This window comes from Dipodomys merriami, unplaced genomic scaffold, assembly GCF_024711535.1.
Source record: "Dipodomys merriami isolate MVZ:Mamm:240054 unplaced genomic scaffold, mDipMer1.0.p SCAF_406, whole genome shotgun sequence".
Classification (NCBI taxonomy): domain Eukaryota; kingdom Metazoa; phylum Chordata; class Mammalia; order Rodentia; family Heteromyidae; genus Dipodomys; species Dipodomys merriami.
Genome location: NW_027205671.1, coordinates 717,086 through 744,937, shown reverse-complemented (window position 1 = coordinate 744,937; position 27,852 = coordinate 717,086). Strand labels below are relative to the sequence as shown.

At 59.0% G+C, this 27,852-nt stretch overlaps 2 gene segments (V, D, J or C); both read right to left on the bottom strand.

Annotated features, from left to right (window-relative positions):
* Positions 1-1,961: 1,961 nt before the first annotated feature.
* LOC138806699 (immunoglobulin heavy constant delta-like) lies at positions 1,962-27,282 on the bottom strand. The segment is given in 7 exon segments: positions 1,962-2,231; positions 2,455-2,615; positions 4,404-4,727; positions 4,876-5,202; positions 9,831-9,935; positions 10,531-10,830; positions 27,005-27,282. Coding segments are annotated over 6 exon segments (1,197 nt in total).
* On the bottom strand, positions 15,715-27,852 carry LOC138806698 (Ig mu chain C region membrane-bound form-like). The segment is given in 7 exon segments: positions 15,715-15,962; positions 16,110-16,225; positions 18,245-18,577; positions 18,680-18,997; positions 19,323-19,664; positions 19,765-20,079; positions 27,753-27,852. Coding segments are annotated over 7 exon segments (1,518 nt in total).

Below are 27,852 nucleotides of genomic sequence, written 5' to 3'. Positions count from 1 at the left end.
TGTCAGGGCAGGTTCTGGGTGCTGGGTGAGGGCTGCGTGTGACAGGCAGGCCCTGGGTGCTGGGTGAGGGCTGTGTGTCAGGGCAGGCCCTGGGTGCTGGGTGAGGGCTGCGTGTGACAGGGCAGGTCCTGGGTGCTGGGCGAGGGCTGCGTGTGTCACGGGTAGGCCCTGGGTGCTGGGTGAGGGCTGCGTGTGACAGGGCAGGTCCTGGGTGCTGGGTGAGGGCTGCATGTGTCAGGCAGGCCCTGGGTGCTGGGTGAGGGCTGTGTGTCAGGGCAGGCCCTGGGTGCTGGGTGAGGGCCGTGTGTGACAGGCAGGCCCTGGGTGCTGGGTGAGGGCCGTGTGAGACAGGGCAGGCCCTGGGTGCTGGGTGAGGGCCATGTGTCAGGGCAGGCTCTGGGTGCTGGGTGAGGGCCGCGTGTGTCAGGGCAGGCCCTGGGTGCTGGGTGAGGGCTGTGTGTCAGGGCAGGTCCTGGGTGCTGGGTGAGGGCTGTGTGTCAGGGCAGGCCCTGGGTGCTGGGTGAGGGCTGTGTGTGTCAGGGCAGGCTCTGGGTGCTGGGTGAGGGCTGTGTGTGACACTGGGTGAGCGTGTTTGGTGAGTGAGCATCGTGAGTGTCACAGTGCAGTTTTAATAAATACATTTCCTAGCCTGAAACAAAGCTCAAACCTGCCCCTCAGGCACCAAACAGAGGTCTCTGTACTCAGGCTGAGCCATTGTCTCAATTCTTGCTGTCCCACAGTCCCTCCCGCTGCATGGCACCTGTGGAGCAAACACAGGACTCCAGGGAAAAGCCAGGAGCTGGCAATCCGGGGCAGCAAGGGCAGCTGTGGTCACTCGGGAGGACTCTCCCTGTGAGCAGACCTCGGGAGGGCTCTCCCCGTGAGCAGACCTCGGGAGGGCTCTCCCCGTGAGCAGACCTCGGGAGGGCTCTCCCCGTGAGCAGACCTCGGGAGGGCTCTCCCCGTGAGCAGACCTTGGGAGGGCTCTCCCTGTGAGCAGACCTCGGGAGGGCTCTCCAGAGCTCTCCCAGTGAGCAGACCTCGGGAGGACTCGCCCTGTGAGCAGACCTCGGGAGGACTCTCCAGGGCTCTCCCTGTGAGCAGACCTGGGGAGGACTCTCCAGAGCTCTCCCCATGAGCAGACCTCGGGAGGGCTCTCCAGAGCTCTCCCTGTGAGCAGACCTCGGGAGGACTCGCCCTGTGAGCAGACCTCGGGAGGACTCTCCAGGGCTCTCCCTGTGAGCAGACCTCGGGAGGACTCGCCCTGTGAGCAGACCTCGGGAGGACTCGCCCTGTGAGCAGACCTCGGGAGGACTCTCCAGGGCTCTCCCTGTGAGCAGACCTCGGGAGGACTCGCCCTGTGAGCAGACCTCGGGAGGACTCGCCCTGTGAGCAGACCTCGGGAGGACTCTCCAGGGCTCTCCCTGTGAGCAGACCTCGGGAGGGCTCTCCAGGGCTCTCCCTGTGAGCAGACCTCGGGAGGGCTCTCCAGGGCTCTCCCTGTGAGCAGACCTGGGGAGGGCTCTCCAGGGCTCTCCCTGTGAGCAGACCTTGGGAGGGCTCTCCAGGGCTCTCCCTGTGAGCAGACCTGGGGAGGACTCTCCAGGGGTCTCCCTGTGAGCAGACAGGCCTCCCTTATGACAAGGTGGACCTATCCTCCCTCTGGTTTACACTACCATGTGCTGGAGGGTGAGCAGTCAGTCGCATGTTTGCATGTCTGTGCATGTGTGTGAGTGCATGAGCTGCACATGAGTATACATGCACACATACACATGTGTACCTTATATGTGCGTGTAGATGCTAGTGTGCACTGGATGCGGGAGGAGGATCTCCCCCCACTAACTTCCCAGTGGCTTTCTCCAGTGTAACTGCTAACATTCCTGTACCCTAGAGAATGCTCACCCCTGCAAGCTTTGATTTGATGTAGTCAAGACCTCAGGGACAGAGAAGCAGGAGACAGGTGAAATGAACCAAAGTGTGTTTACAGGGTGGCGGCAAGGACGACTGTCAAGGGGGCGGGGGGCAGGGGGCAGTGCCAGCCAGCCAGGCCAGCAGAACACGCTGCCCACCCCGCGGGAAACCCCACGGATCTGCCTGTGAAGCTGGGAGGGAGGGCTGGTCTGTCCCTGCGTGGAGGGCGTCCAGGGCGGGTCACCTCTGCAGACCTCTTCTACATCCAGTTCTGGAGTCTCTGAGGCCACAGGAAGTCTTGCGTCTTGGGGTCACTTCACCTGCCGTAGAACGCTGGGGTCAAGTGGACCACTCCCGGAGGGAGGAGGGGAATGGAGCAGGGCTGGGGTCAGCGGTGCCCCGTCAGTGGTGCCCTGGAGCAGCTCCCTGGGCTCCCCGCAGGCCTGCCCTGGCCATGCAGAATTTCTGACATGGATCCAGACCTCTGCCAGGAATGGCACCTCACCCAAGCCCCACCGCTCACGGAGGCACCGCACCGGCTACCTTGATGAAGGTGACGAAGCCGCTGTAGAGCAGTGTGAGGAGGAACAGGGCCACGAAGGTGCCCAGCATGGTCCACAGGCTGCTCTCCTTGTCCAGCTCTGTGTAGTCGTCACTGTTCTGGTCCTGGCTCTGTGGGGCCAGCAGCAGGGTGGTGGCCAGCTCTGGAAAGGAGCAGGCCCTCGGTGAGAAGGCCCCTCGGTGGGTCCCCCCTGCCCGGCCACACCGGTGGCGCCGCACCGACGCACAGCTCCTGCCACACCCCCCGCGGGCACCTGCTAGCCCTCACGCTCGCTCCCCGCTCTGGGCCCGGGGGCTCTGGGAAGACAGGCCTGAGCCACGACTTGATGGAGATGACCTCACTGCGCCACAGTGAGGAGCAAGGGCCTGGGTGGTGTTCAGACGGGCCTAGACGCAGGACGGGCCTGCCAGGGGCGACCGAGGAGGGGCCGCGTGACAGGACGGCGCAGGACACAACCCGGTGGCTGGGGCCTCCACCTCTCCCTGGCCCTCTGAGCAGTGAGCCCTGGCACCAGACGCGGGCTGGTTCCCATCGCCCAGGGTCTGACTCTGGGCTCGGGAGGGCTTCCGGTGCAGACCATGCCTGTCTTCACCCTGACACCAGCGACAGGGTCACCTGACCAGGCTCTTGGGGAGCTGTGCAGGGAAAATGCCCACCCAGTGCCGGACATCCCGGGCCAGAACGCGGCATGCGACATGAGGGAAGCTAGCGAGGACCGTCCAGGACGTGTTCTCATAGGAGACATGGGAAACAGCACTGGGAAGAGAAGGGCTTCAAGTGGGTCCACCTGCAGCAGCCCAGGCCCTCCTCCTCCAGAGCTAAGTGCTCCTCCTCCACAGACAGAGCTAAGTGCTCCTCCACAGACAGAGCTAAGTGCTCCTCCTTCACAGACAGAGCTAAGTGCTCCTCCTCCACAGACAGAGCTAAGTGCTCCTCCTCCACAGACAGAGCTAAGTGCTCCTCCACAGACAGAGCTAAGTGCTCCTCCTCCACAGACAGAGCTAAGTGCTCCTCCACAGACAGAGCTAAGTGCTCCTCCACCACAGAGCTAAGTGCTCCTCCACCACAGAGCTAAGTGCTCCTCCTCCACAGACAGAGCTAAGTGCTCCTCCTCCACAGACAGAGCTAAGTGCTCCTCCACAGACAGAGCTAAGTGCTCCTCCTCCACAGACAGAGCTAAGTGCTCCTCCTCCACAGAGCTAAGTGCTCCTCCACAGACAGAGCTAAGTGCTCCTCCACCACAGAGCTAAGTGCTCCTCCTCCACAGACAGAGCTAAGTGCTCCTCCACCACAGAGCTAAGTGCTCCTCCTCCACCACAGAGCTAAGTGCTCCTCCTCCACCACAGAGCTAAGTGCTCCTCCTCCACAGACAGAGCTAAGTGCTCCTCCACCACAGAGCTAAGTGCTCCTCCTCCACAGAGCTAAGTGCTCCTCCTCCACAGAGCTAAGTGCTCCTCCTCCACAGACAGAGCTAAGTGCTCCTCCTCCACAGACAGAGCTAAGTGCTCCTCCTCCACAGACAGAGCTAAGTGCTCCTCCACCACAGACAGAGCTAAGTGCTCCTCCACAGACAGAGCTAAGGACTCCTCCTCCACAGACAGAGCTAAGTGCTCCTCCTCCACAGACAGAGCTAAGTGCTCCTCCTCCACAGACAGAGCTAAGGACTCCTCCTCCACAGACAGAGCTAAGGACTCCTCCACAGACAGAGCTAAGTGCTCCTCCACAGACAGAGCTAAGGACTCCTCCACAGACAGAGCTAAGTGCTCCTCCTCCATAGACAGAGCTAAGGACTCCTCTCCCTCCCCCTCTGCTGTGCCTGCCCTGCCCTCCCTGATGCTCTCCCTCCCCCCAGCTGTGCCTGCCCTGCCCTCCCTGACGCTCCCCCCACCAGCTGTGCCTGCCCTGCCCTCCCTGAAGGAAGACGACTCACCCCTGGCGCCCAGGCTGCTGCTGGCGTTGGCCATGGTGCGGGAGGCCTCGTGCTTGACCACACAGGTGTAGGTGGCCGGGGAAGGGCTGAGGAGGGTGGGGATGCGCAGGGCGCTCCAGGTTCGGAACATGGTGCTCCCGGATTGAGGCCCGGGTTCGGCAGAAGCAAACCGGTCAGGGCCCACCTCCTGCTGGCCCTCCAGCCACATCAGGAGGACGTGATGGGGGGAGAAGCCTGATACCTCGCACAGGAGCCACGAAGTTTTCTCCAGAGGGGCTGGTGTGGTCAGCAGGCTGACGGAGAGGCTGCTGGGCGCCCGGGCCCCTGGGGAGAAGGGTCAGGTGGAGCTGGTCGGGATGGGCGGGTGGTGTGGGGAGAGACGCAGGGGGCTGGCGTGGCAGCGGGCGCTCTGCTGCTGACTGGTCTGGGGAGGGCGGGTGGGCCCGGGCGTGCCTCCCAGACCCTGCCTTACCCTGCTCCTTCGCTGCTGTCAGCTCCCGCGGGGATGCGAGGCAGGGTAGCGTCAGGATGCAGCTGACGTTGCTCCCCTCCTCCCAGGTGGACCTAGACAGGACCAGGAGACTGCTCCGGCTCTGGGACCCGTTGGCCAGTCGCTCCAGAGGCGGCTGCTTCACGTCCTTGGTGGTGACCTTCCCGGCCACCTCCCAGGAGAGGTGGGCGTCCACCAGGTCCTCTCCGACCACGAGGCAGGTGAAGTTGGCCTTCTCCTGGAACCACAGGCCCTGCAGGGGCGGGTGCAGCAGGTAGAATTGGGGGGTGCAGCGGCAGCTTGGTCTCTCTGAAAGGAGAGGGGGTGGGAAAGGGTTAGGGCTGCTCTCCGGGGAGCTGTGTATGGGGCGTGCGGTGTCCTGGCATCTGGAGCTGCAGCTGTGCACAGCGCTGTGAGGGTCGCCGGGCGGTCCCAAGGCTGTGTCCCCGAGCATGCCCAGCCCCGGCCGGGCTGTCAGTTCGTTAGGGACTCATGGCCAGGTCTCCTCCGTTTCTCTCTCTGTTCCCAGGCCTTGACTAGCTCGATCCTAAGGTGGAGTGCCCAGGACGCACTGCAGGGAGATGCGGAGGGGGAGGCAGGGTGTTCCTCTTTGGTGTAGTTGTGGCCAGGCTGTGGCCACCCTGGAGGTGTGAGGCTGCTCTGGCCTCTTCCACGGAGCCGGCGACCTGCCTCAGTCTGGGGAGGAAGGGCGCCGTGTCCTCCCCACCCTGCCCTCCATCCTCAGGGCCCTGCCTCGGTCTGGGGAGGAAGGGCGCTGTGTCCTCCCCACCCTGCCCTCCATCCTCAGGGCCCTGCCTCGCGCGTAACCTGCTGCTCTTGACACCCTGGCTCCAACAGGGACCCTGGCCGGGCTCTAGGAGGCTCGTAGAGGTCAAGGTTTCTCAATATTCAAGGGCATTCATACCACGTTCACTTCTATAATTTAGGAAACAGAGAGCTAACATGTTACTGTGCCACAGATTTTCAACACACAAGGAGTCAATCGAAAACTAGGGCCTTTGCCCTCCTCCTCCTCTTCTCTCTTTAAAATGTTTAAGTGACAAAACATTTGTATATCTTTATCATATGTAACATCTGTATATCTTTACCATATGTAACAGGTTGTTTTAGTTTATGCATACGTTGTAGAGTGTCTAGATTGAGCTAATTAACACATACACTACTTCACATATTTGTGATGTTTTGTGCCAAGAACATTGAAAGTCTCTCAGTGATGTGTAAGATATTGCTATTAACGGTGGCCGTGATATCAGGCAATATTCATTCCTGTCTAGCTGAGCTGGTGCAGCCTTCCCTGCTAGGTGCTCGGCTAATTTAACTTCTAACTACAAGTGAAATTATGGGATACTTTTTTTGTACCTGGCTTGTTTCATATAATGAAATGTCTTTCGGGCTCATTCTTAATGATTACATAGCATCACATGACATCTTGAGTTCTTTATCCATCCATGTCTTGGTTCTCTTCATTCCTTGGCTATGTGAATACTGCTAATGTGAACTCCCATCAGAGCGTACAAAGTTTCCTTCCTCTACCTCACCATTTGTTTAACAGCCGTTCTGGCAGCTGTCAGAAGATGTCTCATTATGGCTTTAGCTCATACTCTGATGCTGAGTGATGCTGAGTTTATTTTAAAGCATGCATCCTACTTGCTTGCATGTCTTCTAGGAACAATGTGTATTTGAGCTCTTTGCTCCTTTGAAGATTGAATAGATGGCTGCAAATGTCGGAAACCTGCAGGTGGCCTCTGCTCTATTGTTCCCACCTGAAACTGTCTTTCCTGAAAGCGTTTGCTGGTGTAAGCGTCTGGCTCAGAGCTGCTTTTGCTGTATTCCATAGATTTTGGGTTTGCTTTGTGTCCATTTTCATTTGTCTTGAAAACTTAAATTTTTATTTTAGTTTCTTGAATAGCCTATGGATTATTCAGGATTAGGCCGGTTTCCATTTGTATAATTCCTTAAGAGCCTTTTGATACAGACTTCTAGTCTTACATTGCTGTAGTCAGAGGAATAGTAGATATGATTTAAATCTTCTTAAATTTGCTAAGACCATCACTGGCCTAACGTGTAGATAAATACTGGAAAAATTTCCATGTGTTGTGAGAAGGTACTTTCTACAGGTGTTGGATAAAAGGTTCAATAATGTCTATCTGTCTGCTTAGTGCAGAGTGCATTTAAGTCCAGTGAATCTGTGCTGATTTCAATCTGAATGGCCTGTTCATTGCTATAAGTAACTTTCAGAATCTCCTGTTATTATTGCATTACAATGTCTTTCTTTATAGATTGAATAATTGAATAATATCTGCTTTGTATATTTGCATTTGCAATCATCATATCATTTTCTGAATTGATAGTTTTTTGGGAACATAATAATATTTTTAATTTGCTTTTGCAGTTTGGGCTTGAGATCCATTTCATGAGGTTCAAGTGTAGCTTTTCCTGCTGGCGTTCGGTTGTGGGCACAAAGTATCCATCCATTCTCTCACTCTCAGTCTGTGTCCTCACAGGGTTGGTGCGTAACTAGGCAGCCTACAGTTGGGGCCATGTTTCCTTATCCGGTCAGTGGCTCTCCATCTTCTAACTGGAGAGTTCAAACCAGCTGCTTCAGGCTTTCTGGTGGGGAGGAAGGGCCATTCCTGCCGTGCGTTCTTGTTCTGCGGTTGTCTCTGCTGTCTTCTTCCCCTCCTTGATTACGTGGTGGGCTGCTGGCCTTCTGTGCCGATGAGCCTTTCTGTGCCTTGGGGCCTTTCTCTTTTGAGTTTGAAAAGTTGCTGCAATTCTTGCTGATTACCACGGAACTGACGTGAAGATTCTTGGGCACGGACAAATACTTTGAATTTTATCTTCCCCCCTCACAACTTATATTTTTTTTGTCATTTTGAGTTACATCCTTGTGTATTGTGTGTTCTTAACAAGTACTTCTAGCTGCAGGTACCTTGGTCATTTTGAACTTTAACCTTCATCATAGTGATTTGAGAGAATTATATAGAATGGTTATGGTCCTAGAGAAGCATGAGCTTGATTATAACTCAGTAAACACATATTAAATTTGCCCCTAAGCGTGAGTTTTACACCTCATGTGTTTTTCTGGTACAGTCATTGTCCTTATGTCTGCATTGGTGACACTTGGCTAAGCATCTTATAAGGATGGTGTCATGGTGATAAATGTCCTCAGCTTCTGCCTGTTAGGGACTTTATCTCTCTTAGTTTTGGTAGGTTAAGGTGGCGCTTCTTTCAGCACTGGGAATGTGTCACCCTGTCCCTTCCTGCTCTGGGAGGTCTGAGCTGATAGAACTTCCCTTGTAGGTGGTGTGGAATGACACCTGGCTGCTTTCAGACTTCTCTTTGTCCTTTGATGGTAATGTGCTTTGGGGGAGACCTTTGGGTGGAGTCCATTGGGAAGTGTCTGTATCTGGATATCCTTATTTCTCCCAACACTTGGGAAATTTTCAGATCTAACTGGATCAAGTGGGCTTTCTGTCCCTTTCTCCAACTCTTCTCCCTCTGGAAGTCCTGCAGCGTGGATATCTGTTCACTTAATGGTGTCCTGTAGTTTCCATTAGCTTCCTCATTCTTTCTGAGGTTCATTTCGTCTTTTCTCTTCTTTGATATTTCAATAGGTCTGCTTTCAAGTTCAAAAACTGTTTATTCTGTTTGATCTGGCCTCTTATTGAAGCTCTCTGTTTGATATTTTGTTCAATTCACTGATTTCTTCAGCTTCAAGGATTTTTGGGCTTGTCTGTCTGCAGACCCTGGAGACTGAGCTCTGAACTTGGTGCTGTTCCTTAGCTTTGTTCTCAAGGCTCGTGCTGTGCCACCTGAACCAGAACTCCACTTTTGCATGTGGGTGGTTAATTGGAGATAAGAGTCTCATGAACTTTCCTGCCTGTGCCGGCTTTGAACCAGAATCCGCAGATCTCAGCCATCAGAGTAGCTAGGATGACAGACAGCACATAATAGTGTGTTGAATTCCACTGTTTCCTTAGGACAATTATTTTGAATTTCTTCTATGGTATTTCATATTGGGAATTGATTGCATTCCTTTTGAGATTTCCAATACCCTTGCTTTTTCACGTCTCTTCTGTGAGTAAATGGATAGCCCTGTGTATGGCTACATTGTTACACCTGTTGAAGGTAAGTGTGTGGTCTTGGCAGTGGCCAGGTGGAGTAGAGTAGCCCCTGCAAGGTGTCTCCCCTGTCAGTCCAGTCAGCCACGTAAGAAGTGCTCTGCGGGGGCCGAGGCTGTGAGCCCTGGGGCACAGTGGACACAGGGTACTGAGCTCTTTTTCAGGGGGAAGAGCCTTCAGAGCTGCAGCGGCTGACTCGGGGCCGCTCGGCTGCAGAGTCCTAACTGTGGACTCTCCACACGGCGCTCCTGCTAGCACTGCTCTGGAGGTGACAGGCAGGAGCAGCTCCAGGGCCAGCCCAGCCCTGGGGCCTGCAGACGCTGGAGGCAGCAGCGAGGCTCCTCTGCTGTCCACAGAGTGGAGGCCGGGGCGCTGGCCTCTCAAATGACGTCTTCCGCGTCTTCACGGTCTGCCATGGGCTTCCCTGGAGGTCTGGAGGAGCCCCCGACACAGCTCAGAGAGGCAGAGCTGGGTCTGCTGCGCCAGGAGCGTCCGTGCTGGCCCCTCCCTCAGCCTGTGCTCTGCGATGAGAGCTTGTCCTGCACAGGGGAGGGCTGGCCTGGCCTCCTCTGCCTCCTACCCGGGCCGGCCTCACCCCCCACACGGGACCGGCCTCACCCCCTCACGGGGCCGGCTTGCTCCAGGTGGTGTGCAGGCCTCAGCTCAGTGCCTGTTGCTCAGCTCGGCTCTGGGTTAAGCACAGAGGTGAGCAGTCCCGGAGGGCGGCCCACAGGAGGCAGCCCGGGTCCGCATGGGCTACAAGGAAGACTCGCTGAGAGGCCGAGTTCTCACCTGTGTGGCTGGTGGCGGGGGAGGTGGGTCCCCTGGCCTCCGCAGAGCCCTTCTCTGCTGGCGCAGGGACAGTGGGCGTGGGGAAGACCTTCGAATTCCCTGAGTCTGAAATCAAAGGAGCCGCGGCGGTGCAGGTGAGAGAGCGGAGAGGACTGAGGAGCCGGGCTCTGCTCGCACTGGTGGCGCCGGGAGCAAGGAGACAGCGCCCGGGCGGGAGCGTGGCAGGAGGAGCGGAGGCCTGCAGAGCGACCGCTCTCAGCTGCTGCCTTGGCCGGGCCGCCTACCTCCCTGCTCCTGTGGAAGCCATCCCCGAGGAAAGCATGCAGGCGCTGGGCGCATTGGCAGCAGAGAGGGGCGAGGGAAGGTCAGAAGGAGCCGCCAGGGCAGGACCGGAGATGGAGGCCAAAGGGCATGGCCAGATGGCAGGGCCAGGGAGAGGGTGGCAGAGAGGGACAGCTAGAAGGGAGGGGGCATCAGGAGAGGACGTGACAGGAGGGGCAGGCAGAAGGGAAGGGAGAGAAGGCAGGGCCGCAGTGGACAGACAGGACAGACAGCCCAGGGACGGCGGGGCCCAGGGCGAGACCACAGTGCCCAGCACAGAGGGAGGCTCCATGGGGAAAGTCAAAGGAGCAGAGCGGTGAGCGCAGGAGGGGGAGGGCCCCCAACAGGAAAGGCCTCCTGGTGGTCCAGGGCTGCGCACCTGACTTTTGGAAAGTCTTCTTTATTGTTGTGTTGACCCCTTTGTGGTGGACAGTGCACGTGTACGGTGTGTTCAGGTCCCACTGTGAGTCCGGAAAGGAGATGCGGCTGGTCAGGGTGTAGAATGCCCCTTTCTTTGTGGACGGGAAGGTCGTCTGATTTATGTTCTGTGCTGGCTCCCAGGTGACCGTCAACTGCTCTGGGTAGTACTCGGTCACCAAGCAGACCAGGTCCACATTGTTTCCTGCTGGTGTTTTGCACGCTGAGGTCATGGGGAACACGCTCGGGGCCTTGGCGACATCTGCAATGCAGACAGTGAGGTGGTGAGGGCTGTGGGCAGGGCGGGCCTTTGAGGTGAGTGAGTGGGAGGAGATGGGGCCCGGCGAGGATCGGGGACCAGTGAGGATGGGGCAGTGAGGATGGGGACCAGTGAGGATGGACCAGTGAGGATGGACCAGTGAGGATGGGACAGTGAGGATGGACCAGTGAGGATGGGGACCAGTGAGGATGGGGGCAGTGAGGATGGGGACCAGTGAGGATGGACCAGTGAGGATGGGACAGTGAGGATGGACCAGTGAGGATGGACCAGTGAGGATGGGGGCAGTGAGGATGGACCAGTGAGGATGGGGCAGTGAGGATGGTACAGTGAGGATGGGGCAGTGAGGATGGGACCAGTGAGGATGGGACAGTGAGGATGTTGCAGTGAGGATGGGGACAGTGAGGATGGGGCAGTGAGGATGGGACCAGTGAGGATGGGACCAGTGAGGATGGGACAGTGAGGATGTTGCAGTGAGGATGGGGACAGTGAGGATGGGACCAGTGAGGATGGGACAGTGAGGATGGGGACAGTGAGGATGGGGGCAGTGAGGATGGGACAGTGAGGATGGGGACAGTGAGGATGGGACAGTGAGGATGGTACAGTGAGGATGGGGCAGTGAGGATGGGACCAGTGAGGATGGGACAGTGAGGATGTTGCAGTGAGGATGGGGACAGTGAGGATGGGGCAGTGAGGATGGGACCAGTGAGGATGGGACCAGTGAGGATGGGACAGTGAGGATGTTGCAGTGAGGATGGGGACAGTGAGGATGGGGACAGTGAGGATGGACCAGTGAGGATGGGACAGTGAGGATGGGGACAGTGAGGATGGGGGCAGTGAGGATGGGACAGTGAGGATGGGGGCAGTGAGGATGGGGGCAGTGAGGATGGGACAGTGAGGATGGGGACAGTGAGGATGGGGACAGTGAGGATGGGACAGTGAGGATGGGGACAGTGAGGATGGGGACAGTGAGGATGGGGCAGTGAGGATGGGACAGTGAGGATGGGGGCAGTGAGGATGGGACCAGTGAGGATGGGACAGTGAGGATGGGGACAGTGAGGATGGGGGCAGTGAGGATGGGGGCAGTGAGGATGGGACAGTGAGGATGGGACAGTGAGGATGGTACAGTGAGGATGGGGCAGTGCGGATTGGACAGTGGGGATCGGGACAGTGAGGATGGGACAGTGAGGATGGGGACAGTGAGGATGGGGACAGTGAGGATGGGACAGTGAGGATGGGGACAGTGAGGATGGGGACAGTGAGGATGGGGGCAGTGAGGATGGGGACTGAGCCTGACTTACTTCACTTAATATAATTTTATTCCAGGTCCATCCATTTCCTTGAAAATGACATTATATTATTTTTCCTGATGCATGAGTAAAATTCTATTGAATGTATGTATATACATCGCATGTACACATTCTGTATAGCACACACATATAATCACAGATGGATAGATAGGTGATAGGTAGGTGGATAGATAGATAGGTAACATTTCTTGACCTATTCATCAGTTATAGAGCCTCTGGGCTGTAACACAGTCATGGTGCCTAGTGCAGCAATGAACATGGGTGTGCAGGTGTGTTCATTGCCTTCTGACCTGTTGTCTCTTGGCTACTTTTGGCCTCACCGAGATTTTGTGATTACAGAGTGTCGTTTTGTTGTTGAAGGAGCCTGTAATGGAACGAAGCTGAGGTAGACTCCTGTTGGATCTGTCCTGGCCCCTAGTCCATCTGGACTGGGGTGCCTACAAGAGGCAGCTGGGGACGGACGCCCGAGTGAGCAGGCCAGGAAGAGGAGGCAGCCTGCAGGCTCTGCTTCTGCTGGCCAAGGGACGGAGCCAGGAGGGGGCCTGGGAGAGTCTCTCTACGACAAAGGCCTCAGCCTGTACACGCTGTGACCCAGCTCGCTGGGAAGAAGCAGGCTCTGACGCTCCAGCCGCCGTCTGCAGCGCTTTCACCCTACCCGGGTTTTGGTACCAGAAATAGGGTGCGGGTGTAACAGATACCTAAACGTGTGCGAGAGGATTTGGAATTGCACATCTCCAGGACCACAGGCCCAAGATGAGCTTAGCTGCTCTCTGCATGCTCCAGCGGTCCCTTCTGGGGCCTGGCTGGTGACCACGGACCCCCTCCCTCATCACCTGTCCCGGCCCCGGGAGGGAGAGGCACTGTCCCGTGGCTTGGTGGCTATGCCTCTGGCTGTCAGCACCATGGACGAGGGGCATTCTGCTGCCTGCCCTGGTGTCCTGCCAGGGCTCCCACCCCGGGGTCCCACTGTGACCCCCCAAGGATCCCCTTCCCCCGGGGTCCCACTGTGACCCCCCCCGAGAGTCCCCTTCCCCCAGGGTCCCACTGTGACCCCCCCGAGGGCCCCCTTCCCCCGGGGTCCCACTGTGACCCCCCCAAGGGTCCCCTTCCCCCGGGGTCCCACTGTGACCCTCTGAGAGTCCCCTTCCCCCGGGGTCCCACTGTGATCCCCCCCGAGAGTCCCCTTCCCCCGGGGTCCCACTGTGACCCTCCCGAGAGTCCCCTTTCCCCGGGGTCCCACTGTGACCCCCCCGAGGGCCCCCTTCCCCCGGGGTCCCACTGTGACCCCCCCGAGGGTCCCCTTCCCTCCTGGCACAGTGGACCAGCCACCGCCTCCTTTCCCGGGGTCCCACTGTGACCCTCCCGAGAGTCCCCTTCCCCCGGGGTCCCACTGTGACCCCCCCAAGGGCCCCCTTCCCCCGGGGTCCCACTGTGACCCCCCCGAGGGTCCCCTTCCCTCCTGGCACAGTGGACCAGCCACCGCCTCCTTTCCCGGGGTCCCACTGTGACCCCCCCGAGGGTCCCCTTCCCCCGGGGTCCCACTGTGACCCCCCCGAGGGTCCCCTTCCCCCGGGGTCCCACTGTGACCCCCGAGGGTCCCCTTCCCCCGGGGTCCCACTGTGACCCCCCCGAGGGTCCCCTTCCCCCGGGGTCCCACTGTGACCCCCCAAGGGCCCCCTTCCCCCGGGGTCCCACTGTGACCCTCTGAGAGTCCCCTTCCCCTGGGGTCCCACTGTGACCCCCCCGAGGGTCCCCTTCCCTCCTGGCACAGTGGACCAGCCACCGCCTCCTTTCCCGGGGTCCCACTGTGACCCCCCCGAGAGTCCCCTTCCCTCCTGGCACAGTGGACCAGCCACCGCCTCCTTTCTGTCCCAGTGCTGCAGGAACTTTCTCCTCTTCCTCTGCCTCCCGGTCACACAGGCTTTGCACAATTGTTTTCAACTAAAGCAAAGTGTCCCTGAATTCACACCTTACACTTCAATCTCCCAGAGCAGGGCCGAGGTCTGACCTGGGGGTGGGAGTGGTGAGGAGGAGAGAGACCCCAGAGGGAGGGGCTGCGTCTGCACCAGGAGCAGGCTGACCCCCACAGCAATCTGCACAGACCTCCAGCCTCAAGCACCTTGGCAGATGCATGCCTTTTGGGATGACCTAAGAAGGTCATCCCTTTGTGCCATTTTGTTAGGGCAGCCTAGAGGCCCTGGGATGCTGGCCCACCCAGAGTGCCCACACCCCTGCCGTACTGACTGCCCCAGATGCCCAGAGTGCCCACACTCCTGCCCACACTGACTGCCCCAGATGCCCAGAGCGCCCACACTCCTGCCCACACTGCTGCAGGTGCCCAGAGCGCCCACACTCCTGCCCACACCGACTGCCCCAGGTGCCCAGAGTGCCCACACTCCTGCCCACACTGACTGCCCCAGGTGCCCAGAGCACCCACACTCCTGCCCACACCGACTGCCCCAGGTGCCCAGAGTGCCCACACTCCTGCCCACACTGACTGCCCCAGGTGCCCAGAGTGCCCACACTCCTGCCCACACCGACTGCCCCAGGTGCCCAGAGTGCCCACACTCCTGCCCACACTGACTGCCCCAGGTGCCCAGAGTGCCCACACTCCTGCCCACACTGCTGCAGGTGCCCAGAGCGCCCACACTCCTGCCCACACTGCTGCAGGTGCCCAGAGTGCCCACACCCCTGCCGTACTGACTGCCCCAGATGCCCAGAGCACCCACACTCCTGCCCACACCGACTGCCCCAGGTGCCCAGAGTGCCCACACTCCTGCCCACACTGACTGCCCCAGGTGCCCAGAGCGCCCACACTCCTGTCCACACCGACTGCCCCAGGTGCCCAGAGCACCCACACTCCTGCCCACACTGACTGCCCCAGGTGCCCAGAGTGCCCACACTCCTGCCCACACCGACTGCCCCAGGTGCCCAGAGCGCCCACACTCCTGCCCACACTGACTGCAGTTGCCCAGAGCGCCCACACTCCTGCCCACACCGACTGCCCCAGGTGCCCAGAGTGCCCACACTCCTGCCCACACTGACTGCCCCAGGTGCCCAGAGCGCCCACACTCCTGCCCACACTGACTGCAGGTGCCCAAAGCGCCCACACTCCTGCCCACACTGCTGCAGGTGCCCAGAGCGCCCACACTCCTGCCCACACTGACTGCCCCAGGTGCCTAGCAGGCTTCCCTGGGAGGTGGTCCCTGGAACAGAACAGACTGACAGGCGCAGAGAGCTCAGCCGGCACTTCTTACAACCCGAGGGCACATGCCACACATGCACAAAGCGTTGGAACAGGACGCAAACAACCCAGTTTACTATAAATCCCACACAAGAGAGAGGGCGGCGGTGCTGGGTTTCCATTGTGTCTGAGAAACCTGGCCTCAATTCTCTGGCCTGAGCGAGCCTAGCCTGGCTGGCCATGTGCTGTCCGCCAGTCCTGAGCACACCAGACAGCTCTCCCCATGGCTGTACAGCTGCCTTTGGACTTGGGTCACCTATGAGAATTCTCACACAGAAACATTTTAAAGAAAGAAAATCCTCCATGAGAAAATGGTTTTATAGAAAGTATCTGTTTATTTTGGCTCACATATGCACACAGCACAGAAGTAAGCAGGCTTTCCACAGGCCGGGCCCCAGGGCCTTTGTGGCCAGTCGATTTTACAGCTCAAAGCTGAAGGGATACATGGGGAAGAGTTAGGTGCAGGTCCATCAGCCACAGGCTGAGCCACCCAAGCCCAGAGGCGGTGCCCTGTGGTCCAGCCCATTGGTCTCCAGTGTCCTTCGCTGGGCAAGTCACTTCACCTGCAGGCAACAGACACAGGGAGGGTGAGCCGTGGTCCCCAAACGAGCAGAGGTGGGGTAGGAGAACGGGGTCCCAGCACCTCTGTCAGCCCAGGCCGCTCCCTGCCCCGGTCAGCCCCAGGGCCCGCTCAGCCCCAGCCAGGCTACCTTGAACAGGGTCACGGTGGTGCTGTAGAAGAGGCTCAGGAGGAAGAGGACGATGAAGGTGGAGGCCGTGGTCCAGAGGTTCTCGAAGCCCTCCTCCTCGGCGCTCACCTCTCCCTCTGTGAGGGGGCACACAAGGAGGGTCAGAGTGCGGTGGAGGCTCGCGGGGCAGTAAAGTCGGGTGCAGGCTGGACGCCTGCCTGCTACCTGCCCGAGGGCTGGAGCGTCCGGGCCAGTCTGGAGGAGGCCTGGCCAGCACAGGACGGGCTCCTTGAGCGCTAGCTGGACAGAGGAGAGCATGGCCAAGCAGCGGCAGGCAGTGAGCCCTGGGCGGCAGACAGAGCACGAGAGGCGCAGCACGCGGGCGCGGGTGCAGGAAGCGCGGGCTCAGGCAGGGGCTCTGCTGTGTCCTGCTCTCTGTGCGGGGCCCGGAGCCAGGGCCGCGGGCCGCGTGGCGGCTGACACGCTGAAGCCCCTTGCTTTGGGACGGGGCAGATGGAGATGGAGATGAGGCTGCCCTGTTCCCCCTTCCCGGCCAGCACTCTGACACCTGCTCCCCAGAGAAGCAGAGTCCCCACGAGTGCCTGTCGCTCCCCTCCCCGCAGCCATGGCTCCGGGGCCGGGGGACGGGAGATGAGCGTGCTCGGCAAGGCCTCTGCCTGGGAATGCAGGCTACTGGGGCAGCTGCAGCTCAGCCCACAGGGCCGAGCGCACGGCAGGGTCTAGGGGCCACCGCAGCCAGGCAGCGTCTGGCGGGCACGTGGCCCTTGCCGGGTCTCTGTCTTCCCTCCCTGTCTCTCCTGGGCAGCTAGCTTCTGCAGCTGGCCTGGGAAGCAGGGCACATGCGCTCAGACTGGTCTCCTGTGGCTTCCTACTAACGGGGAGCAGCCAAGAAGAGCAGGCCTGGACCCCGCTCGCTCTGTTAGCATGGTCCCCCACACCTGGGGTGGAGGGGCCTGCTGCCTCCACCTGGAGCCCCGGCAGGTGGGCACGCTGTGTCCTCGGGCACAGAGGGGGCTTTCCTAGAAGCTGCGGTGGCTCAGCCCTGGCTTTGAGCCCTGGGCTTGGACCCAGGGACGGCGCCCCGGGTCAGAGGCCAGGCTGGGCTGGGCTGTGGAAGTATGACTGCAGAGAAGTATGACAAGCAGAGCCGTGCGGGAGAAGCCCTGAGCCAGCACAGTGCAGCAGAGCGGCCCTGCGGGTGTCTGTGCGCCTTGTCTGTGCCCACGTGCGCACGTGTTCCTGTGTGCAGGACTGTGCACACACTGCATCTCTGGATGCACGCATGTTTGTGCTCCCATGTCTGTAGTCTGTGTTTGAGTGACTGTGTTTACTTTTGTCCAGCCTCTGTTTGTGTGCACACATGTGTAGGTGTGCATGCAGCCATGGGGATCAGAGCCTGCCAGTGCTTGTGTGCACACATGTGTGTAGGTGTGCATGCAGCCATGAGGATCAGAGCCTGCCAGTGTTTGTGTGCACACGTGTATGTAGGTGTGCATGCAGCCATGGGGATCAGAGCCTGCCAGTGCTTGTGTGCACACGTGTGTGTAGGTGTGCATTCAGCCATGGGGATCAGAGCCTGCCAGTGCTTGTGTGCACACACGTGTGGTGCCTGCTCATGTGTCTCTTCCTGCTCATGAGCATTGTTTGTTGAACGCATGAGTCCATGTGTGTCCACTCGTGTCCCATGAGCCATTGCATCTCTCTGCTTAGGAATGCATGTTTGCACATGTGCACACATTTACACGTGTGTGTGGCTGTCTGTGTTTCCGTGTGTGTGTGTGTTGCCACGTGCTTCCGCGCGGGGCTCCGTGTGTGCATGGTGTGGGGTGCACGGGCCCTTCCTGAGGTCACACAGAGGCAGAGCAGAGCCAAGAGGGAGGCGCTCTGCAGGGGGTGGCCACCGCCCGCCACCGTCCCCGCAGGCAAGAGCACTGCACACTCAAGACCAGCATCTTTTGAGAGGATCGTTTTATTTCTGCTTTATAGAAGGCATCGCCTCACGGCGGGCGCGGTTAGATGCATGCACGCACACAGAGCCCCCGGCCCCAGAGCCTGCCTGCGGGGGCGGCAGGGTCAGTAGCAGGTGTTGGCTGTGTCGGACAGGATCAGGGACACGTTGTACAGAGTGGGTTTACCGGAGGACTTGTCCACGGTCCTCTCCGTCACCGTGTATGGCAGGGCCTGGTGAGCCACGACGCAGGTGAAGGTCTCCCCGGAGTTCCAGTCCTCCTCGGACACTGTCAGGAGGCTGTGGGTGAAGTAGAGGCCTGGGGCCTGGGGCTCAGGCACCGGGGCGCTGGTCACGTACTTGTCCTCGGACAAGGGCCGCCCCCTGTGAAGCCACCGCACAAAGACGTCCGGGGGAGAGAAGGCCTTCACCAGGCAGCTGATTGTGGCTGACTCCCGCAGGGCCAGCTGCTCCCGGGCTGGGGGCAGCAGGTACACGGCGGGCGGGTGCTTGGCCACGTCTGTGCGCAAGGAGACGGTGGTGAGTCAGGGTGGGCACAGGGCAGCCTCCCTCCCGGGGCCCGGGGCGGGGCCCGGACAGGGGCGGACTGGAGCCTGCCTACCTCTGTGCTTGAAGATGGTCTGCTTCACCGGCGAGGGCAGGTCCGCGTGGGTCACGGTGCACGTGAACCTCTCCCCAGACTCCCAGTCTTCCACACACACGCTGGCCTCCCCCGTGACGCTGAACGTGCCGTTCGGGTGGCTGCTGAAGTCTTTGGTCTCGGTGCTCAGGGCCTCGCCGCTCTGGCGTGTCCAGGAGATGTTCAGGCTTTCATAGGAGCCCAGGTCTGTGACCAGGCAGGACAGCCTGGCTAACTTGTTGAGGAAGATGTCAGCAAAGGAGGGGGCTGTGGTGAAGACTTGGATGTCTGTGGACGTAACTGTGGTCAAGAGAACACTGCTGTCAGCACTGGGTGCCAAGTCTGGGAAGGGCTTTGCTTCCTCCCCAAGAGTAGCAGCTGCCTTGCTGAGTCTGCCCGGTCCTGTTGCAGGGCGACCCTTGTCCCTTCCCGGGCCTCCCTCCCCCGCTGTCCCTGACCCTGCTCTCACGCTTGACCACGCTGTGCAGCCAAGTGTCAGGGAGCAGAGGGACATGTACGGCGGAGTCTGCCATGCCTGAGTGTGCGTGTGTGCGTGTGCACGCGCGTGTGTCCATGTGTACCCTGGCTAGGACCTTGGGCACTGGACTCAGGGAAAGTCACTCACCAGCATTGCACATGGATGACACATTCTTCACAAAAGTGAGTCCTTGGTGATCCACACGGCAGGTGAACACGCTTTGCCTGAGCCACTCGAGCTCGGTGATGGTCAGCTGGCTGGTGACACTGAAGGTGCGGGGCTTGGACTCGGCGGTGGCCTCTGCCCTCACCTCTCCAGTGGTGAAGCCGGACGTGACAGGCCGTCCATCTCGTAGCCAGGACACTGTGATCTGCTTGGGGCTGAAGCCTGTGGCCTGGCAGATAAGACTGGACTTGCGTGGGCCGGGGCCAGAGAAGGCGTCTCGCGGTGGGATGAACACGGTCACATTGGGGGGCTGGTTTCCAACCTCTGCAGCGGAGCGGGAGGCATTAGTGGGGTCTGGTCCAAGCCCCGCCCACTGCACCCGGACCAGCTTCCGCACCCACACTGGGGAGGGGTCGGCTCTCACCTGGGAGAGGCACCCGCAGGTCTTCGTTTTGTTGACCATGCTTGACTTTGCACACCAGGTAGTCGTCTGTGCCTTCCAGGACATCCCTGGAGGGCAGCAGCACCTGCGAGGTGGCCGCGTACTTGGCCCCTGCCTGCAGTGTTGGGAATGTGGTGACGCCCTGTGTCACGGCGGTGTTGTTCTTGTAATTCCAGGAGAAGGAGATGGAGCTGGGCAGGAAGTCCCGTGCCAGGCAGCCCACGGCCACCAGGCTTTCATCGGACAGGGGGCTCTCGCAGGACACGAGGGGGAAGACGCGTGGGGGGGATGGGCTTGCTGGGGACCCGGAGGGACAGAAAGAAAGGAGGGTGAGAAGTGTGTCCCCCGCCGTGGCCAGGCCCTGGCTCTGCCCTCCCACGGTGGCCGCCCGCTCCGCGCCGGGTCCTCTGCAGTGCTCTAAGAGCTGCAGGCGGCTGCTTGGAGGCATGGTGCTTCTGGCACCAGGCTGGGGGGAGCGAGGGGCTCTCCACAGCCCGTACTCCTACCCTGGCAGGTTGGAGATGGGCGTGTGCTAGAACTGGGATCTGGCTGTCAACAGCCAACACCATGCAGTGCCAACCCTGTGCTCAGACCAGGCTGTGTCCCAACTCCCACCAGAATGGCTCAGGCTCAGGCTCAGGCTCAGGCCCAGGCCCAGGTCCAGGCTCAGGCTCAGGCTCAGGCCCAGGCCCAGGCCCAGGCTCAGGCCCAGGCCCAGGCCCAGGTCCAGGCTCAGGCTCAGGCCCAGGCTCAGGCTCAGGCTCAGGCCCAGGCCCAGGTCCAGGCCCAGGCCCAGGCCCAGGCCCAGGTCCAGGCTCAGGCCCAGGCCCAGGCCCAGGCTCAGGCTCAGGCTCAGGCCCAGGCCCAGGCCCAGGCTCAGGCTTAGGCTCAGGCCCAGGCTCAGGCTCAGGCTCAATCTTGCTACCTCTATTTCATCTGGAGTCAGTCCAAGGTGTCAGCATGCCACACTCGGTGTGCCTGAGGCACACCCTGAGCCCAGCTCAGGCTTAGAGTTGCACACCAGAGACGCTGCTGCTCTGCCCCAGGGCAGCGCCCAGCCCAGTCATGCTGGAGTCACTGTAAAGCCCCTCTAAGGGTCAGTGGGATGGGGTGAGGGGAGGTAGGATGGGAGAACACATGTAAAACCAACGACCCTCTACCTAGATTCAAGATCACAAACACCTGCCCAGACCCCAGGACCAATCAGTGAGGACAACACAGCCCAGCTGGACCACCCAGCCTGTTGAGGTCACTTAGCTCAAAGCAGCTAAGCTATTCAGATCAAGCCTTTCTCAGCAGCACAGCTACCTCTGGCTCTGAGCCTCAGCTCAGCTTAGCGTGAGCCAGCTCAGGACAGTTCAGCTTAGCAAAATCCAGCTAGGTCCAGCTCAGGCCAGCACAGGCCAGCTCAGGCCAGATCAGCATAGCTCAATCCAGCTCCTTGGCTCACCCAAGCACAGCTCACCCTAGTCCAGCTCAGCCCAGCTCAGCCCAGCCCAGCTCAGCCCAGCCCAGCTCAGCTCAGCCCAGCCCAGCTCAGCCCAGCCCAGCTCAGCCCAGCTCAGCTCACCCCAGCCCAGCCCAGCTCAGTCCAGCCTAGCTCAGCTCAGCCCAGCCCAGCCCAGCCCAGCTCAGCCCAGCCCAGCTCAGCTCAGCCCAGCCCAGCTCAGCTCAGCCCAGTTCAGCTCAGCTCAGCTCAGCCCAGCCCAGCCCAGCCCAGCTCAGCCCAGCCCCAGCCCAGCTCAGTCCAGCCTAGCTCAGCTCAGCCCAGCCCAGCCCAGCCCAGCTCAGCCCAGCCCAGCTCAGCTCAGCCCAGTTCAGCCCAGCCCAGCTCAGCCTAGCCCCAGCCCAGCTCAGCCCAGCCTAGCTCAGCCCAGCCCAGCCCAGCTCAGCCAAGCCCAGCTCAGCCCAGCTCAGCCCAGCTCAGCCCAGCCCAGTTCATCTCACCCCAGCCCAGCTCACCCCAGCCCAGCTCACCCCAGCACAGCTCACCCCAGCCCAGGTCACCCCAGCCCAGGTCACCCCAGCACAGCTCAGCCCAGCTCAGCCCAGCCCAGCTCAGCTCAGCTCAGCCCAGCCCAGCTCAGCTCAGCTCAGCCCAGCCCAGCCCAGCCCAGGTCACCCCAGCACAGCTCAGCCCAGCTCAGCTCAGCCCAGCCCAGCCCAGCTCAGCCCAGCTCAGCCCAGCCCAGCCTAGCCCAGCCCAGCTCAGCTCAGCTCAGCCCAGCCCAGCTCAGCTCAGCTCAGCCCAGCTCAGCCCAGCCCAGCTCAGCCCAGCTCAGCCCAGCCCAGCTCAGCCCAGCCCAGCCCAGCTCAGCCCAGCTCAGCCCAGCCCAGCTCAGCCCAGCCCAGCTCAGCTCAGCCCAGCCCAACCCAGCCCAGCTCAGCCCAGCTCAGCCCAGCTCAGCCCAGCCCAGCTCAGCTCAGCTCACCCCAGCCCAGCCCAGCTCAGCTCAGCCCAGCTCCTCATAGCTCAGCTCAGCCCAGCCCAGCTCAGCTCAGTTTAGCCCAGCCCAGCTCACCCCAGCCCAGCCCAGCTCAGCTCAGCCCAGCCCAGCTCAGCTCAGCCCAGCCCAGCTCAGCCCAGCCCAGCTCAGCTCAGCCCAGCCCAGCCCAGCTCAGCCCAGCCCAGCTCAGCCCAGCCCAGCTCAGCTCAGCTCAGCTCAGCCCAGCTCACCCCAGCACAGCTCAGCCCAGCTCAGCCCAGCTCAGCCCAGCCCAGCCCAGCCCAGCCCAGCTCAGCTCAGCCCAGCCCAGCACAGCTCAGCCCAGCCCAGCCTAGCCCAGCCCAGCTCAGCCCAGCTCACCCCAGCCCAGCTCAGCTCAGCTCAGCCCAGCTCACCCCAGCTCAGCTCAGCCCAGCCCAGCCTAGCCCAGCCCAGCTCAGCCCAGCCCAGCTCAGCCCAGCACAGCTCAGCCCAGCTCAGCTCAGCCCAGCCCAACCCAGCCCAGCTCAGCCCAGCTCAGCCCAGCTCAGCCCAGCCCAGCTCAGCTCAGCTCAGCCCAGCCCAGCTCAGCCCAGCCCAGCCCAGCCCAGCTCAGCTCAACTCACCCCAGCTCAGCTCAGCTCAGTTTAGCCCAGCCCAGCCCAGCTCAGCCCAGCTCAGCCCAGCCCAGCTCAGCTCAGCTCACCCCAGCCCAGCTCAGCCCAGCTCAGCTCAGCTCAGCCCAGCTCAGCTCAGCCCAGCCCAGCTCACCCCAGCACAGCTCAGCCCAGCCCAGCCTAGCCCAGCCCAGCTCAGCTCAGCCCAGCCCAGCCCAGCTCAGCTCAGCCCAGCTCACCCCAGCACAGCTCAGCACAGCTCAGCCCAGCACAGCTCAGCCCAGTTCACCCCAGCTCAGCTCAGCTCAGTTTAGCCCAGCTCACCCCAGCTCAGCCCAGCTCAGCCCAGCTCAGCCCAGCTCAGCCCAGCTCAGCCCAGCTCCTCATAGCTCAGCTCAGCCCAGCTCCTCATAGCCCAGCCCAGCCCTGTTCATTCTGGTTAGCTCTGGCCGCGTGGCCAGCCTGGTTCTTCTCTAGCCTTCTGAACGATGCTATAAGTCATTCCTGAAGAGCCAGGCCGAGGCACTTGTGTCAGCGAAGCCTGATTCCTCCCATGGCCCTGGCTCTCTGCCTACCACTGCTCTGCCTTTCGGCGTCCAAGCTGGCTCATTTGCCTTAGCCTTCAATAACCGGGAGGAGTATTTCCTGCCAACTGTAAAACTTACTAAAACACCTTGGAGTTCAGATAGAAATACATAAGGTCATTTCCAATGACAAGCTATTTGTTCTCCAGAGTCCACAGCTTTGCCAAGGGTGGGGGGCACCTAAGGGGGGTCTAGACTCCCCTAGAGCCGCTGACTCCCTGAGGACCCCTTATCCAGAATCACTCCATTCTGAGCGTAAAATTAGCTTCCGACCTTAATGTCACCCTAGATTAAAACCATCATCAGCAACAACCAGAATATTTATCAAAATTTACCACTTAACAACTCTTCTGTTGGCCATAAAAGCTCTTTAGAAGTCACAAGAAAGAGGGAAAACTCAAACTTGCAGCTAAAACTTAAACGGAGACCCTGTTGGTGGTCTTTTGTGTATTTTAAAGCATCATAAGCAGCATAATCAATAGTTGATATGCAGCCCAGCATCCCGTTTCTCCTTGAAGAGTCTTTTAGGGAGAGTTCAAGGTAAATGACCCAGGCAATTGTCACTCAAAGAAGTCACGCATCCATCCTCCCCACCAAGACGACGGCTGAGGACTGATCCCTTCAACAAGAAGACACTCGAAGAGCGGCATATCGCAGAGCGAGCTGCCTTCAGCTTACCGTGCCGGCGCGGGGTCACTGGGGGTCCGGGGTCTGTGCGTGGAGTGATTCCTCCAGGCCCATGAAAAATGACCGAATCATGGACAGCCAGTGGACGGGTGGTCCCCGTCCGAGGGGTCCCCGGGAGGCCTCGGCCTGGCCCAGCGGCAGCCTACCTTCAGCCGCCGCACCCGCACCCCTTCAACAGGGGCGGCTGGTGGCCGTTCAGAGCAGAGCTTGTTTGTCCACAGGGGTACAAATTCCTTTCTTTTGCACTCTGACTGGGTTCCTTCTTAATTTACCAACTAATATACTTAACTGAAATAATCCAAGAAAATTCTACCCATTTAACCAAAGACTTATCTCAAGAAGTGGTCATGGTAGATACTTAGGAAGGTATCATTATCAGAATATCAAAGTTTTTCTTCTTAATCATAAGGAGAAAATTGACAAGATTATAGTTATGTAAAAATATGGCTTCAGATATTGGGGGAAAAGTTGAGATTGATTATCACAGAGAGCAACAGCAAAGTAACTAAAAGAATTTTTTTAAAAATTAGCAATAAAAGATAAAATGCCTGAAGGCAGTCCAGTTTCTTAGTTGCCAAACCTTACTTAAAAATTAGTATAATTTAGAAGTGGATAAGCTAATTTTCAGCAAATGAGGAGTTGGTAAGCTTAGGCTGAAAAATTGAATGCACAAAGTTAAAAGAGGATCTTTGCAGTTTCGGTCAGGATCCTCACTTTATTTTAGAAATGCAAATCACCCAGGTGTTGTTTTGCTCAGTGGGAACTTTCAGATCTGTGGTGCTGGGCAAAACATTTCAAAACCACATTTTGACAACGGTAGCTATAAATTCACCCGTTGTGGGTTTTTTGGTTCCTGAAATAGACTTGACATGATTAGCTTCCTGCTGTCCCCAGCAGGTGTCCTGGCCCAGGAGCCACCTTGACTCTAACTCAGCAACTGCTCCTGGCATTGCTCAACCAATTAAAAAATAAACAATTTGTTTTGATCAAATCTCAGTCCTGAACCAAGGGTGGCTCCTTGGCTGGACTCAGAATACCAATTCCAAATGCTTCACAATGACTGAGGGATACAAATTCTAAACGCCTAGACATTAAAAAATCAAATACAGTTGAGAGAAGAATTCTAAATGCCTAGACATTAAAAAATCAAATACAGTTGAGAGAAGAATTCTAAATGCCTAGACATTAAAAAATCAAATACAGTTGAGAGAAGAATTCTAAATGCCTAGACATTAAAAAATCAAATACAGTTGAGAGAAGAATTCTAAATGCCTAGACATTAAAAAATCAAATACAGTTGAGAGAAGAATTCTAAACGCCTAGACATTAAAAATTCAAATATAGTTGAGAGAATTCTAAACGCCTAGACATTAAAAAATCAAATACAGTTGAAAGTCTCTCTCATGTTTCTAAGTTACACTTTGCTTCCTGGGAGCCCCTTCAAAGACAGCCTTGTCTTCTAACACTCAGGCTCTCCGGTCGGCTTTTTCTCGCAGACGCTCCCCCGGCCTCCCCAAACCGCTGGGCAGCGGCTGCCCCTTCTCTCAAGAAAGGCACATCCATCACAAGACCGACGCCAAATCCACTTTTCTGGACAAGTCTCTTTCCAACCAATATAGAACTTAAGACACAATGTAGCTCCGCACGTCCCTTGCTGTGTGGAAGAAAGCCTTCCACCCCGGACCGTCGGCCTGGCTACCACGCCCCGCAGATGCTGTCACCAGCGGGCGACTCCCACGCGGAGTCGCCCAGCACAGTCGCGGTTACCCTCCGGTCACTGGGACCGGCTTAGCATCATGTCTGTCCCTGGAGCCACACCAGCAGAGGTGCCTGTCCTTAGTCCAGCTTTCCAAAAGCGTCAGAAAACCCAAGGAGGCTCTCAGAGCCCAGAGACGCTCCAGCCCCTGGCTGTCCCTGCCCAGCCTGCCTGGGTCCCTCTGGGGACATGTCCCGAGGACCGCTCTGTGGTGCTCAGCAAACCCCACAGGCAGGAGATGAAGGCCCCAGAGCGGCAGTTCTTACCTGAGGAGACGGTGACTTGGGTCCCCGGACCCCAGATATCTAAGGCGCTATCACAATGGTGGAGTCCCCATCCACATCCTACATAAACCTGGGTGCTTTACTGCCACGGCCCCTGTCACCCACACTCCAACTGGTCTCAGACACCACATCAGAGCTGACAGTTCAGGTTATTATCCTAGATGGCCCTTGCTCCCACTGGCCAGACGCTGCTGGAGCCACCAAAAATTCCAGTCTAGACTCTCAGAAGCCAAACTGCCACTGGCCTGGAAAGTGTGACTTCCAATGAGTAAGTCCCCAGTTCGCCCAGGAGCGTAGCCGTCCCTGAACGGGGGCAGGTCCAGCTGGCCGCAGCCGTCCCAGGCTGGCCCGCAGAGGAGGGGGCCACCCCACGGCCAGTGAAGAGAACCGTCCTGGGCTCCCCTGGCCCAGCTGGGATCTGCAGGCCCGTTTGTGGGGACCCTCTCACTAGCTCCCTTTCTGAGTCCCCCAAATGATCTGGATCTCAAGTGTAGTTAAACTAAGAAAAAGGCAGGACCGACTAGAGGAAAAGGAGACCGGGGTCCCATCCCAGGCAATCAACCATGGGAGGGCACTTGGTGAGAACAGGGGCCTTCCCGGGTCCTCTGGACAGGAGCCCCGTGAGGACCGGGGACAGCAGGGACCGGGGACCCTGGTGGCCAAGGAGAGCCTGGACCCGTGGCGGGGTCCCGGCTGCAGAATCCACAAGTAGAAGGCATCTGTCTGTGGAGTCAGAGACCCCTCTTCCCAGACCCCAGGCTGCCTTGTCCTCACCGACCTGAGATTCAGACACACTCACTCCCCCACCCCCTCCAAATAGTGCAAACTTCTCCAAAGTAAGTAGAGGAGAGGGGCTGAAAGGACTCACCTGAGGAGACGGTGACCAGCGTTCCGGAGCCCCAGTAAGCAAAGTAGTCACACTGCCTCAGACCCCTTTAGGGCATCTACAAAAACCTGACTCCCCAGGAGCCCGGCTGGCCTGCCTCCCCTGGTTACCACAGCCCAGGGTGGCCCTCAGCTCCCCCCGTCCTGTCCCTCAGAAAAGCCATCGGCAGGACGCAGAGCCCACAGCCCCAGAGACCGCGGTGACCCCGAGACGGCTCTACGCAAAACAACGGACCCGTGGCATGGTCTTTCCCAGTTCCAGACAGAGGCAGAAAGAAAACCAGCTTACCTGAGGAGACGGTGACCAGGGTGCCCTGGCCCCAGAAATCCAAGTACCAGTAACACAGTATCTGCTTTCCTGCTGGCCCTGTTCATAAACTCCCCACCCTTCCTCCCAACACGTCTCAGACGCAGGACTCACCTGAGGAGACGGTGACCAGCGTTCCGGAGCCCCAGTACTCAAAGTAGTCACACTGCCTCAGACCCCTTTAGGGCATCTACAAAAACCTGACTCCCCAGGAGCCCGGCTGGCCTGCCTCCCCTGGTTACCACAGCCCAGGGTGGCCCTCAGCTCCCCCTGTCCTTCACCCCCATGCCTCAGAAAAGCCATCGGCAGGACGCAGAACCCACAGCCCAGAGACCCCCGTGAGTCCCAGACAGCTCTACACAAAATGGACCTGTGGCATGGTCTTTCCCAGTTCCAGACAGAGGCAGAAAGAAAACCAGCTTACCTGAGGAGACGGTGACCAGGGTGCCCTGGCCCCAGTGGTCAAAGTAAGCATAGACACAGTGAGCTAGCCCTGTACTTGAGGCCATAGAATACCAAAGCCA